Genomic DNA, 15,289 nt, shown 5'->3' on the forward strand with positions numbered 1-15,289 from the left:
CTGTCGCTATGCTAAATCATCTATTTTTACAAGGACTAAGCTAATTAACATTAACAATTAAAGTTTTTTCATGAGGCTTTATTTCAATTAACTTTCCTAACAAAAACATGACCTACGACTGGTCTTTGGTAGGCCTGTGGTGCTCTTTCAAAGATTTTGTTTGGAGCTCATAATGTTGCATTCGTAGGGACGATGATGAAATTAACATAAAATATACAAAAATAAAAAAATTTGGGATTTATAATAAAGTTGGGGAAAAAAGAAGCTAAGTTTACATGTTTTCAGGTGTCTCCATTGCATAAAAGCTGCATGTATAGAAGCACCAGTGAAACCTGGAAGCCATGTTTCTACCACCTTCTTTGCTGTTGTTGAAATCTCCCATATATTAAATTTCAGGCCTCTTTGAGTCTCTCAATTATAACATGTCTGGGTAGACTAATCAAAAAGACTTCTGTCTTTTTGTAAGCCTCTGCTGCTCAAATGTTAGTTTCCAACAAAAACATTAAAAACAAGTAAATCAAGACTAAAACAATTATTGTACAATTCTGGGTTAAAACAATGTTTCTGTTCTGCCTTTTGTTCCCTGTTTTTATAAAATTGCTTTGTGAAATTGAAGTAAAAAAATCTGCTACCTTAATTTTTCCAATCTCTTAGCTTGATATTTACTAACACTACCAGCTAGTTTGTAGTTATGTCATGTGGCAGACTGCTTTGTGTAATGAAACACAGGCCGTGCCAGATGCGTCTGCCAGTCAGATTAAAGCTTTATAAGGATTAAACGGACTCTACAGTGCCTACTGCCCTCCAACACAGATAACACAATCAGCTGCAGCCACACACTCTTGTTTCTCAGATGCATTTCTTGCTGCATGTTAAGTGATTTCTCTGAATATGCACAAGTTTGTTCAGTTTGGTCATCGACCTGCAGGGGCACAGAGCTGAAGCTCCAGAGGACCCTGACTCAAACAGCTTATCTATGATGTTTGCGATTCTGGGAAAATCCATTAAAATCCCCTTTGTCTGGTTGAATAACTGAAATGCAGTGAGTTCACAGTTACACAGTTGGAAACAGATTATGAAAAAGGATGCTGGGCAGCTGTTAGATTTAAGTGCAAAATAAACTGAAATACTTTTTGAAAACTGCAAAATTGTGTTTTGGACCATGAAGATCTTTTGTGCACAGTCTTTCCTGCAAAAGAAAATTCCCGAATGAGGAAGAAAATCATCAGGATTGCAATAAAAAAAACAAAACTATTTTAGTCAGTTTTTAACTTTGCAGGTCATTTGTTTCACCCGAAAAATAAAATCAGAAGTAGCAGAAGAGCATCACCTAGTGGCCATTTCTGATTACTGCGTCATGTTGACTCAATGAAGATTGAATCAATACGATTTGGGGAGGTTTTTAGGAAAAATAACAAGAGTTTGCTGATCAAGTTTTATAACCTTAAATGCAAACTTGGGTCTTTTCTTTTACAACCGATAAAAACTGTGCAGTGACGGAACTGATTTACATTTCTTAGCTTGTGAATGTGAGAGAAAACCCCCCCCAAAAAAACAGGACATTATTTACTTTTTTCTTAATGATTCTGATGATGAACAGGCCAGATGGATCGCTTTCATTCTTATTAACTCTTAGCAAAACCCTGTTTTTAAATAGAGAACATGACCTGTTTCTCAAAAAAACAAACAAAAAAACAAAACTATTTATAACAAGTCAACAGACAGGAATGACAATACTTAGAGGATTTTTGTTTATTTGTTTCCAAATCACAAAAACTTTGATTTTTTTTTTTAGATTTGATTCCTTTCTTGAGCCGTAATTTCACGTCGCTGTGGTTTGCAGATGGTGCAAAAAAGAAACATTTCATTTTACAGCTAGTGTCAGTGTTAGATCCTACATTTGATTACACCTAAACTCAATGTGCTCAACATAAAAGATAAAAACTTTTTTAAAAAGCTGTGTAGGTCTGTACCTTGGTGCAAATGAGCATAACAGCTTAGAGATCTGCAAGGAGTGTGATAAATACAGAAAGAATATTCACACATGTCCAGAAAAACGAGACAAAATTATTTTTAAACAACCTTAATTATTTATTTGGGAATGAATCCATGAATACAAAAACATTGCGTTTGACTGACAGTGCTGAACCACAGGAAGTATTTACAAATGTGTTATCTACAAAAGAAAAAAAGGGAGGAAAAACGAAAAGGAAATATGACATTTTAAATCTGCTTTCCCAAAAACGGGCAAAAATAGAGAGCGACTCTAATTTAGATTGAGCAAGTGCTGACATTTACACTGGGGATGTCTGGACCAGAGCCGGGTGCTCTGAGGCTTCACTGCATCACGCAGATGGCACCATTCATACAGCTGACAGCTGGCTGCTTATAAAAGGCCGACCTTCCACCGCGGACAGCAGATCAGAAACCTCGGGGCAGAGTGATCGACCGCCATGAGATCACTTCAGTGCTTCAATCACTCGGGACAAGTCGCAGTCGTCTCGCTTTTCTCTATTCTCCCTTTTTGGTCTGTTAGAAACACCTTAAGAAGCCTCCTCATCAATCTTCGGTGCCAGGTAGTATTTGATGTGCCCCATGTCAGCAATCTTGTACTCCACCACTGTAGGGAGAAAAACAAAACAAACAGTCAAGTCTAGGCCACGACACACCAAACGAAGAATCCTGCAGTCATTTGAGGGAAGAGCAGATGCACGTACCCAGGGGGATATCAGCGGACATGCTGAGAGTGACGGTCTTGGAGAGTGGCGTGGCCTTGGTGAAGAAGTTCAGGTAGTTGAGGGCAAAGATCAGCTGGACGGGTTCATTCATCTCAATCGTAACCTAAACACAGGAAGGGAAGAGCCAAGAACTTAACAGGTGCTGCCACACTCACTCAGATCACCAGCTCAGAGTAAATAAGAAGCTCTAAAGTAAAGGCCTTAATTGCTGTCTCAGCATTAAGATGGCAACAAATATTTAAGAATACTTGATTTATTTAAATTTAAAAAAAAAAAAAGTTGGTCTTAAATCTGCTGGTAACTAATTGATGCCTTTAAATAAACAGTCATGAATTCATGACACTGAAACATCTGCAGAGCTTTCAACCTCCACCTGTACTCTGTACAAACAGCAAAAGTCACTTCTTGGTAGAAACTTAAACTGATCCAGTCATAGGTCAGTATTTCTCTCTTTTTATTTTATTGCGTTTTTACTGTTGAACAGCTTGTGAGTGCATTACTGCCACCTTCTGGCAGTAATAGCACATTACACCAGGTGCCAGTTAAAACGGAGCACAAAATGCATATTTAAACCATCACATTTTAATTATTTCACATGTAAATTTTATGCAATTGTCTTGCCCATGTCTGCCAAAACATGCTGAGCTCTCATACTCACAGCCTCGTCCTCTTTGTCCACATTGCTGGTCTGGGACAGCTTGATGTTTCCTGTGCCCAGCTCGCCTGAGGCGGAGAACTTGACTCCATCCTTGGCGCAGGAGATCATGACGGCGTCGCCGATCTGTGAAAGGTCACGGCAGATGCGAGCGAACTCCCCGGAGGGCATCTTCACCACACAGCTGTACTCCTGCTCCTGGAGGGACCGACAGACATGGAAAGGTTAGCAACCGTGTGAGGAAAACCCTGCCGTATACAAATTGAGGATGTAACAGCTGACTTACCGGAATACCAAGCTGCTCCACATCCAGGTCCATCAGTTTCATCTCATAATCTGACACCTTCTCCTGGTCTGCAAGATTGAAGAGAAGCGGTAAATACACCACCGTGACACCACCAGTCAGACTGATGTTACTGAATAAACATAGAATTCAAACTTACTGAGAGTCTCAAAGACGAGGGCGAGCGTGTCTGCATTGTCTTCTGCTCTGAGGGTGATGATGTCCTCATTTCCGGCACACTTCAAGATTTTTGACATACTGGATAAGAGAGGTAAAAAAAATAAATCAGTAAACTTTAGTCTCGCTGCATTATAAAACACAACAAAACTAAATAAATAACTAATATAACCACGTCATTCACACAATAAATCAAATCCTTTCCGCAAAATATAATTGAAAATTTCAACAAGTAGTCAGTAGTTAAATAAAAATATCATTCAGTCTGTTCTCTTTTTAAAAGAAGGACCTGCAGCGACAACAGGCTAAACAATAAAACAGTTTAAAATAAATATTACTAACAGTCTAATTTGCCGATTAAAAAGCGTTGTAAACAACTAAACAGGCAGTGACGTAGGAACGGAAGTGGTATTTCCCGGGTTCAACAACAATTCCCGCCAACTATCCCGGCGCACAGTTTGGCGCTAAAACGCTGTCACCGCGCAATCACAAAGCAGCGGAACTCTCTCAAACTGCTCCAATCGTAATTTAAACTTTAAAATGTTTTTGCCCCCTTAACAACATCTAATATACAAAGCGCGCCATTTCAGAGCGGTCACTAAAGAGTTAACTAAGTTCAGGAGGCAGACATGCCCGGGCAACTCCGCCAAGATGGCCTTGTTCTTTGTCAGCATCAGAAGCTGCATTAAGATGTAATAAAGTGCGCTTAAAAGGGGCTAAAAGCGATCGTGAGACTCAAAAATAGTGACCGCGTCACAAACCAAGCAGCCATTTTTTTTCGTGTTATTAGACTCGATAAACTTTGACAACTCAACCTGTCAACCTGGGGACATTAGTCAGCAGAAACTCCTCTTAGCTAAGCCCCATCAAGAACCAGCAACGGGCTGGCATCAAACGGTGTTAAGACAGTATTTTCTACCTATAAGCTCTATTTTTTATGTTTGGTATATGTGCTCCACCTGCTCAGGTTGACTCCCATGGCGAGGTTCCTATCGCAGCGGTACGAGTCGAAGCCATCGTGCCGCAGAGTGAGCTGCACCAGTGAGACGTGAGAGGAGTCCATGCTCTGCAGGGAGATGCCGGACGAGCTGACGTCCCAGCAGGCTTCTGTGATCAGATCCTTCAGAGCCTCCAGCACCTTCTTCAGGATGGAGCCCTGGACCAGGCGAGCCTCGAACATGGTTGCTGTGGAGTTTTATGTCTGCGCAGATGAAAAGATGAGAAAGGCTTCTCTGAGAGCTCAGGTTTTGTGTTGCTGGCGAGCACAGACACGGCACGTGATTACCACTTTCACGGTACAGAGGAGTTTAAGCTGGAAGCGCGCGCTAACAGCCAGTTTTAATGATTCGGGGGCGCGATTGCGTCATTTCCGTTTCCTTGTCGACGCCACAACCGCTTAAAAGAGTGGGCGATTATTTCAGCCATGTTGGAGAGGACAATTTTGTAACCTGGACAAATTATACAGAATATTATACAACACTGTACAGCAGGGGTGTCAAACATAGGGCACGGGGGCCAGAATCGACCTAGCAAAAACTCAAATCTGGCCCACTGGACAATTTTGGAAAATGTGGGCATCACGTTTTGGAATTTTTTTCAGACGTTTTACAGGCTTTTAGTACCGATAAAGACCTTTCCCATAGCCATTCATACAACACCAAAGTAATTAAGAAATACATGAATAAATACCATAAAAGTTCTTGTTCCCTCCGGGTACTCCGGCTTCCTCCCACCGTCCAAAGACATGCAGCTTGTGGGGATAGGTTAATTGGATAATCCAAATTGCCACTAGGTGTGAATGGTTGTCTGTCCCGGTTGTTCAGTGATGACGCGACGAATCCTACTTCCGGGTCTAAAGTAGTAATATGGCTTTTGTGTTGTTAACATGTTTAATGTTATGTATTTTCTTCTATTTGATCTCAAAAAGCTCCTAAAACAGTCAGTGATCCCTGTTGACCTCCCTCAGCTTTTATTACCACTAATCATTTATTTAAGCTCAGTTTTTAAAACCTTAGGATGTAACTACAGCTCAGCCCATATGAACGACTAACCTCGTATTGTGGATGGATTATCTCAGTTGTTCTCCTGGCTGAAGTTTGGTCCTTTTACAGCATCCTGCCATGCGATTACATTTGTTTCTGACCACCGAGAACACTCACGTTAACTTTTATCGAGTGGAAAAAAAGTTAGCTTGTTTATATTATGCTAACATAGCTGTGTCGCTAGCGGTCACATAGCACATCATTATATACCAGCTAGCCCAACTTCAGTAACCCTACAAACATCACTGCTGTTTAGTTTTCTGTCTTCATTTATGCTGGAAGTGATAGCAGAGCTGTACGTTTTAATTTGTTTCCAAAACCCCGCAGTCAGGACATGCTATATTGTATTTAGATAGAAGCTATCGAGCTAACTCCCTGCTAACTTCTAACTCCGTTAAATGTCATAAATTCCGTTTTCATGGATGCCTTGATGCCAAACTCAATTGTTACACCTGATAGAGCAGAACGCTGATCATTTTATTAAAGCTGAAAGACTTTAGACAGTTTTTCAACTCTCAGTAATGCCACAGTGATCATTTGATATATGGACCTGCAGCAGAGTTTAGACCCAGATACGGCTAGTGACGTCAGACTGAACAACCGACAGACTGGCGACCTGTCCAGGGTGTACCCCGCCTCTCGCCCTATGACAGCTGGGATAGGCTCCAGCGCCCCCCGCGACCCTGAAAAGGATAAGCGGAAGTGAATGGATGGATGGAAGTTCTTGTTCATCTAAAGAAAAAAAACAACAACTTTGTTTTATACATACAGGACAATCTGGGCAATGAGCAGTACATTTATTTCTTAAAATGTAAGTCCAAAGTGTAGCAGCTGCAATTTATTTTACTACAAAACAAAACTGAGACACACTGTTGTGATTTAACTTCTTTTTCTTATATTATGGTATCAGTCAGATTCAATCTGTAGTTAGACTTCTTTTCAGTGACAAAGTATTGAATTTAAATCAAAGTGGGAGCTAATCTTCACATCCAAAGTACTTGTTCTATATAAACAACAAAATGTATTTGTCATATAAAATGACCACTGTAATATGACTGTTTTGCATGCTAAATGTGTAAATTAACTGTAGCTATCACCTAACTATTCAAAATTTTACAAAGCTTAATAGTTAGCTAAATGTATCTAGTCTTTTTAAAAATAGGTTTACTACAAGTGCAACAATTTTGAACATCAGTTAGGATTTTCCAGTTTAAAAAAATAATAATAATAAAAATCCATCACTTCCTTTTTTATTTTAAACTTGGTCCAAAGGCAATAAAAATGGGGCTTCCTCCTTGTAAGAAAACAAGTTACGTTGAGAGAACACAAAGACGTCAAAACCCTTTTTATTGATGAAGTACTTGGTTTGACAAGCACATGGTGTCACAAATTACACAAATCACATCTAAAGTCTGGTGCATACATACAGGCACACATAGAAAAGGATGTTACGTTTGCACGGCCATTTAACCCCTGAGAATGTACTGATTCAGGCCACTTGACAGGCTGGTTTGACACTTGATTCGGATATGAAGCAGCAAACAGTCTTACAGAAAAGCAGTCTGAGGTATTAATTCATGTCAAACAGGACAGATTATTTTTAATTTTTTAAGTGCTGTAGCAGGTGTTTCTTTTGTAATTGGATGGGAAGAAATTTGTGCAGGGTTTAAGTGCAGAGACTAAATTTCTCTGTTTAGAGATCAGAGAGTATGTAGTTGGTTGCCATGGTGACGATTGGGGCTCCTGTTGGTACACCTGGGAAAGGACCGCTGGACCCGGCGATGTCAATGTGGGAGTACGGCAGAGGGGCTTCGGAATCCACGCCGTGCTGTGGTGGGCACGCACAAGGTAACACAGGTCATTCCACACGAATGCACACATTTCACATGAATAGCAGATGAATAAAATCAGCAAGCACCTTGTCAAGTCCTGAAGCCATGATGAGGAAAGCTGCAGGTGTCTGATGTCCTCGAGGTGTAGCAGAGGACGGCAGGTTGTTGCACTGCAGGATGTCCTCGTACTCAGACTGGCCCTTGTGGAACTCATAGTCCTCGCGCCTGATAGTAGACACCTCAAACAAATCGCCCAGCACCTCTCCGGCTGCAAGGGAGAAGGCCATGTATTAGTGTAAATCAAAGGCAGCGTTCTGCCAACTGAAGGCAACATTGTGCTAGTATAGGAGAAGGTAGGGTCATTTCACAGAATGAAAGTCACAGCAGACATTATCAGTGGTATCTTGCAGCTGCCCCTCAGCTAACATCAGTGGTTCCAGCTATGAGATCAGCAGGTTTATAGTGGTGTGGGCTGAATGCATGAAACAGGAACAAGATAGGACCCTGCACTGGTGGAAAGAGGTTTATGAAGCAATGTGCTTTTACTTCTTTTCAAGTATTTGCAATTCTTACAATAGCAGCATCTGCTGGGAAAACGGTAGTACTGCAATTTTATGAAAGCCTAAACTACAAAAACGTGCTAGGCCAACAGGAGTGGTCTCACTGACAATATCATTATAATTTGCTCCAATAATAGTTACACCGAAAAAAAAAAAGTTAAAAGCTGTTGAAAACATAGATTCTAAAGAGGTCACATGATTCAATTTATATATAAATAAGCTTTGAAAGGCTGCCCTGTTTTAGACAGTCTGTGTAAAGATCTGGGAAGATTTTTCTAATTAATTAGACCCTAAATCAGGTCCCATAAATCTGTAGTCTGCACTAAAGTTATGTCTTAACTGAGTTCGATGCAAACATAATTCATTTTTTAAAACATATTGAAATCCAATTAACCAAAGTATCTGAGTAAATATGCAGCAATCAAGGAGTCCATTCATTGAATAATGGTTTTAGCTGTAATTGAAATGAGCAGAACAGAGTAATTCAAAGCATCATCTGTACAGTTAAAATAACTAAAGGACTGGTTATTCGGCGTTTCCTCTGTCAGTGAAGTTGTCTTGGCTGTTTTGGTTTGTACACCTGGCAAAACAGGTGAACTAACTCAACTGTTAACAAAATGATTCAGCTCCAGCTGAAAGAGCTGGAGAAGCCTTAGGTAAGTAGATCTATAATTGTAAATATTTCTCACCTTTCTGCCACTGAGCAGCGTTCCCGCTGCGATGGGCTGGTCCATTATCCATGATGATCTAAATCAAAAAGTTCCAAACTTAACTTAGTACAACAATGATGATTAAAACACTGCTCTTTTTTTTTTTTCCTATCATAAAGGAGGGGTCACAGATTCTTTGTTTCATTTAGCTCAGAATTCAGACTGTTACTGTTTATGTACCACAACAACAAATTTAGGTCAGATTTCTAAATGCCAACTTGATTACAAAGAGATTATGAGTAAAATCCATGCTTTTCTCAATACGCATCACCTGACTAGTTTAGAAGATCTTAAAAACAAACTGGGAAACTGATTTGGGAGAATCTACCTCAGACCCAACTGGGCAAACTGTAGTCCAGTTTAAACTTGTACATAGTGGTCATTGGTCTGCTGATCATCGTGTGACTGATGCGGAGGATCCTGACCACTGTTGTATGTTTTGGCTTGTTTTCTAAAATGTGGACAAACAGCACATCCATCTCCATTGATTTCACCGTTTGGGGTGGCCCCATTAGATATCTCTCTAAGTGAACGTGACTGCCTTCTTATCTCTGTTGGCTAGAAGGCTCACTCTCTCTCCATGGAAGGATTTGTTGTCAAGTGCTTCCTCACAGAGGGTTGTTTTCCTTTCTTATTACTGTAGGTCTTTACCTCGTAATATAAAGCATCTTGAGGCGACTGCTTTTGTGATTTGGCACTGTATAAATAAATCTGAATTGAATTAAATTAGATCAGATACAACACATTTTATGTTACCTGGCAACCATTTATATAATTTGTATAGTATAAGCATGGAAGCTGTCATTACTAACACAGAGCAGTATTGGTGTACTGAATGCATGTGACAGAATGACAACATGACAACATATTTTTATACACGATTGAGTAAATGTGTTAATGTCTGACTATATTCATATCCTTGATCTGGTTTTCTAGGGGTAGGGTGGGTTGGGTTTGAGGAATGTGTTCAGACTGTTTTTTGTTTTGTATTGATAAAAAAAATTAGTTACAATAGTGCATGCTCATTTTAAACATTGCCAAAGTAGTTAGTGTATGCATAAGAAACCCTGTAAGCCAAAAGCTCCATCTTCAGATTACTCTAAACAATCTGTTTTATTATTTATTTATTTTTTAACTTTAGGCTACAAGTCAGTGAGAGCAGATGTCCTCCGTATGTTCAGCTCAGGCACGCTGTTCTGGCCGTGAGCACAGAAGTCCCATTAGCCTGCTGTTCAAACCTTCTGTTTGCAAGGAGCACTCAATCAAAAGAAATTTGTTTTAAAGAGAGAGCAGCTATAACTGCTTGAGGCTTTACATAAATGGTTCATTTCAACTGTTAAACATGCTCTTGAATAAAAACACAGCTCTTGAAGATATTGTCTGAGTTTCAGCAGTACTCACAGAGTAGTTGGGTCCCATGGCTCTGATGGCGTGACCAGTCAGAGTGGCGATAGTAAACAGCTGCGGAGAAACTTCATTTACTGCCTGTGTGGAGAGCAGAGGTAAGGTCACGCTGGGAAGGAATGCAACTGAAAACTAACAGCTAAAGATGTCTCCCGAGCTTTCCGACCTTCTCCTTCATCTCGCAGAGCAGGTCGACCATCACCATACGACCCTCGGCATCAGTGTTTCCCACTCTCACCCTACGACCCGCACGGGAAACCACCAGCTCATCCGCCACGTAGCAATCTGAGTAAAATCAAAAAATGACAGCTGACGAGACTCCACAGAAATATTGTGGAAAAACAAATGGAAGCCCACTGACCTGCACCCACGCTGTTCCTCACCATGGCCATCACGCCAACAACCTTCAGGTGCTGTGGCTTCAGCTGGGCTACGATCTGAAGTGCAAGAGGAGTTTCAAAAGTTTCACTCCCCCATTTAAAATGTATCAAATCTCAGTATGTATAGCGGCCCTCTGAAGACTGCAGGGAGGCGAAATATTCACCTCTGTGCATCTAATAAGGTTTTTATTAACGGTGACTCAGCAGCGTGCAGAGCTGATTTATAGCCGAGTCACAAGTGATGAATATTTATTCCAAGTATTTATTGTTCAGGTGCAAAGAGGCGATTATTCACCTGGAAGAAGCCAGCGACAGCAGCAGCTCCACACTTGTCCCTGTGCATCCCGGCCATGACGCCACCAGCCTTGATGTCTGCTCCACCGGTGTCGTAGGTGATACCCTGGAAACGCCACATCAGAGGCACATTTGCTGACTAAGTACAAACGAATACCCGCCACTTCTTTCTGATTTCCTACCTGACACCTTCCTGCATGCCATTCTTCCTGTTAACTCCCATAATAATCAAACACTGTTACGAATCAATAATATATGCATCTGCGCCTCTATGGTGTTTACCAGATTGGATATGTAATGTAGTAAACAATCTACACCCTACATACAGTTCTAGCCCATCTGTCAACACAACCTGGCAACTCACAGCCAATTTAAGCAGTTAAGTGTTCAGCAAATCTGTGTAACACTGAAGAAACTAGCTCTCTGTTTTAGCTGGTGCTAAACTCTGAACATGCCGTAAGAGAGACATTTTAATCTGGATAAATACACTTTTGATCATAAGCTTATATCTGCTCATTGTGGGCATGAAGTTAGTCAGTGCCATGGGCTCTGAGGTTAAATGGTGTAACATTCATATTTTATATGACTATATGATATTTGAGGGGGTTTTCATTTTGGGTTTAATATCATCTTGTAGGGTCTCAACTTCATAATATGAAGTACATTGGGCTGACTATTGTAATGATCTGGTGTTATATGAATAATATTTAAATAAAGCGATTTAATTGGTTCAAGGGCAGACACGTAAGAGTGTAGTCTCACCTTTCCCACCAACATGAGCGTCTTTTCGATCGGCCCCTCTCCGCAGTACTGCAGTTTGACGACTCGGGCCTGGTGACGGGGTACACCTGTAAAAGAAGAAAACATTAAATCAGTTTGATAGCTTTAAAAAAAAAAAACCCATCTTAACAGCTTTGTGGGTCAGTGGCATCTTACTGTTGGCACAGCGGTTGACCGCAGCCAGGCACGGATACTCTTTCTCCAGAGTCTTCAGGTCGCTCACCACTTCAACCTGACGGTGAACAAACGCAGAGGTTTGAGGTGAGAAAACGTGGATTAAACTGTCACAGAAGAACCAAAGGTAAATATAAAAAAAAAAAAAAAAAAAAAAAGTTGTAGACTGAAAATCAACAAAAATTCCAAATTCTGAATTTTTCTTAAAAAACAAAAGCAGAATATAGATGTAATAATACTCGTTCTTACCTTCACAGGGCTGTCTTTAAAGAGTTCCTGGACGTAATCAGCCACACGAGGAGCAGCCATACGTTCAGGGTCTGATCCACCGATGTCACGGTACGCCAGTCTGAGGGGGCCAAATGTGGTCAGCTTAGGAAACGTGTGCAGACAATGAGTTCAAGTATCTGACTCACCTCCCATTCTCCAGAGCATTAGCCAGCTCCACCAGCTTTGTTCCCCGAGCCTCTTCCGCTGCCCACAGTCCCAGAACACACACCTTGTGGTCATTTTTTTTCACGTTGCTCTCTCTCACTTCAAGAGGCTTTTGGGCACAAAGAGGGTGAATGAGTGTCCTTTTTGCACACAGATACGTTTTCTTGTTTTTAATTCATGGCTCCATACAGGGAAACTATCTGAATACAATTTCTAAACTTGGCCACAGCATCATTATGATTGCGGACAGCGTCTCTAGAGTGACTGTGTGTAGTGTCTGCAGCTGCTTGTGTCCACCTCACACACCTTTCGATTTCCATACATGGATGATAGCACTTATACACTAAACCTGTCATTACTGGCAAACGGTAAACCATCAATCAAGATATTTTCTCACCATGTAGAGTGCATGAAGGGCTCCGAGCGCAGCCACCAAGGTGTTGTTCTTGTAGTCTGCGTGTGGAGGGCACACCAGCAGGGGGCGCTGCATGCCAGCTTTTAAGGCACTGAAAGGGCAAACAGACACCACATGAGGTAAGAAACATGGAAGTAAACCAGCAATTCAAGTCAAAGAAGGAGAAGAAAAAAAGTCAGCTGCCTTCAACTGACCGCTGGATCCCGTTGACTGCTGCATCACTGAAGCGCCTGATGTCATCGTAGTCGCGGTTTACGGGGCCGGTGGAGGCAAACACCAAGCGGTTACCAGGAAGGCCAGGGACCTTGATGACCACCACCTCCTCCCCCAGACCGCTGTCCACCTAGAATCACCACAAAGCACAATGCATCAGTAGAGGGCAGTAGTAGTACCATGACTGCAGGACGTCACTGTCACACTGAGGTTTAGAGGGCAGGCAATTTCAGGTCCTTCAATGCAGCTGCTCACATCCATCACACTTCCTTAACTTCTTACTGTCACAGTAACATAACAGACTGTGTGATGCTTTTTCACACTAATGTAGCAGGAATGACAACAAGATATAATGACGAATATCTGCTAAAACTGTGCTGATTTAATAAAGTGATTGTTTAAATCTAATATAATGTAGCTTAAATTGAGATTATTGTTTGGTTTGTGGATCTTGTGATTACCAATCACTTGGTTCAATTTAAGATGATTTAATTTCATTTGGCCCTTTATTTGCTTTGGTGACGCCCTTATAGAAAGTTTCAGACAAGGTTTAAATGTGAAAGTGTTTTTCCATCAGATTTGGAATGCCCTGCCCGATGAGATCAGCCAGCCATGACTTGCTTTCTTTTTCATTAAGTTTGTAACAATTCTCCAAGGACATAAAACATGAAAATATACTGACACGTACCTTTTTTCTCCTTATTTTAACTTCTCCTCAAGTTTATTTTAATGTGGTCTTATTTGTTTAACCCTATTGTTTTAATCCAGCTTCTATGCCCATCTTTTGCACAACTGCAAGCAAATATATAGTCGAAAGAAGAGAGTCGGACTCTTACAGCACTGTAGTCCTGCAGTGGGGCTTTCAGGGACTCAAGTTCAGAGGGCAGGGATTCATGGCTCTGGGTCACTAAAACAATCCCATCAAAACTAGAAAGAAGAAACAAACGGTCTTTTAAGAAAATCAAAAGAATAAAAACTGACAGTCAAAGAGGAAGTGGGGCCCTGATACTTACTTCTGGTTCCTGAGGTCGCTCGTCCATTGGATGGGCTGGACGCTGGAGAGAGAAACTGCAATGTCAGCAGAGCCTAACACGATATCTCAGAAGACAGAGTTGCACAATCAGTCTTTTATAATGCAGGCTACTGATTAAAAAAAGTGGGCCAAGGTTCTGTGTTGTCTACAGCTGCTAAGGAGTGTCACACAATACATTTCCTGTGGCGGTAAACACGTTTAGACTTTGGTTGTCCATGCAACTTGAAGCCAGAAATCTTGTTGCTTGAGCTAAAATGACTGTCTCCAGACCAAATAACCTGCGCTTTACAGGGAATAAAATGCTCACGAGACTGACTCATTTCACATGAGTCAGATACTTCTGGCATCATATGACGCTTAGAAGAAGTAACCGAAAGTTAAAACTAGATATGAATAAATATCTGCAAGCAGGATGGTAGGTTCGGATTTATCCACATTTTAACTAAATAAATAACACGTAAAACAATAAATTCAATATCACGCAGCTGTGTGCAAAGCCAGTTAAACACGTGCTTAATAAAACAAGTAATCACACTCACAGCAATATCATTACTACTACTTACGACTACTTAAAACTACGCGTTTATGTGAGACACGTGGATTAATATGGCCTCCTTTTTGCTATATTACCACTCTGACTTATTGCATTGAGTTTATATTACAGTAAAATATATCTTATTTTCACAGCCTGCTATTTGTGGGTTAAAATACAAAACATGTTGAAATTGGATCCGATTCTGCGCATGCGGCAGAAAGCTGCACGTCAGAAAACCGTTAAATTAGCCGTTTTGAATTTTAAATAAAACGTAAATACTACCTGGTGCACATTTTCTGTCGTCTTGCTCTGCTACCTTCAGGATGAAAAGCCTAAATGATCCTTCCTACACCGGTTAGGAATTGGTCACATGATCCACTCACGCTGCCTTCAGGGACTTCCGTAGCTGCAAGATAAAGACAAGCTTAGCCGTAAAGTGCTTTTTGGGTCGGCTAATAAAGGCAGCTTTGACACTAAACGGCTGGTTTCAGTGTGTGGTTAAGCAGCAAAATTATGTGCTGTAAATTTATTTCGTGTTTTGTTGTAGAAAATGTCTAAATTTAAGTTAGCCAGGCCGCCAAATTTCCTACTGTACTTCAAGACACAATAAGGACACAGCAGGGATTTGT

At 40.9% G+C, this 15,289-nt stretch overlaps 2 protein-coding genes across 2 annotated transcripts; both read right to left on the reverse strand.

The window, feature by feature from the left end:
• Positions 1-2,067: 2,067 nt before the first annotated feature.
• On the reverse strand, positions 2,068-5,219 carry pcna (proliferating cell nuclear antigen). The gene is made up of 6 exons (XM_026188633.1): positions 4,813-5,219; positions 3,837-3,934; positions 3,680-3,747; positions 3,397-3,591; positions 2,718-2,841; positions 2,068-2,620 (listed from the first exon to the last, which is right to left on the reverse strand). Exons 1-6 carry the CDS (start codon positions 5,031-5,033, stop codon positions 2,544-2,546), a joined length of 783 nt encoding a protein of 260 aa, XP_026044418.1. The 5' UTR covers positions 5,034-5,219; the 3' UTR covers positions 2,068-2,543.
• Positions 5,220-7,223: 2,004 nt separating this feature from the next.
• LOC113033541 (putative aminopeptidase W07G4.4) lies at positions 7,224-15,041 on the reverse strand. The gene is made up of 16 exons (XM_026187443.1): positions 14,943-15,041; positions 14,106-14,147; positions 13,929-14,019; positions 13,074-13,222; positions 12,862-12,970; positions 12,446-12,573; positions 12,279-12,378; positions 12,012-12,087; positions 11,838-11,923; positions 11,077-11,181; positions 10,763-10,838; positions 10,568-10,686; positions 10,399-10,482; positions 8,977-9,034; positions 7,814-7,995; positions 7,224-7,723 (listed from the first exon to the last, which is right to left on the reverse strand). The coding sequence occupies exons 1-16, from the start codon at positions 14,951-14,953 to the stop codon at positions 7,589-7,591; spliced, it is 1,551 nt and encodes a 516-aa protein (XP_026043228.1). The 5' UTR covers positions 14,954-15,041; the 3' UTR covers positions 7,224-7,588.
• Positions 15,042-15,289: the final 248 nt, after the last annotated feature.

This window comes from Astatotilapia calliptera, chromosome 12 (assembly GCF_900246225.1).
Source record: "Astatotilapia calliptera chromosome 12, fAstCal1.2, whole genome shotgun sequence".
NCBI lineage: Eukaryota > Metazoa > Chordata > Actinopteri > Cichliformes > Cichlidae > Astatotilapia > Astatotilapia calliptera.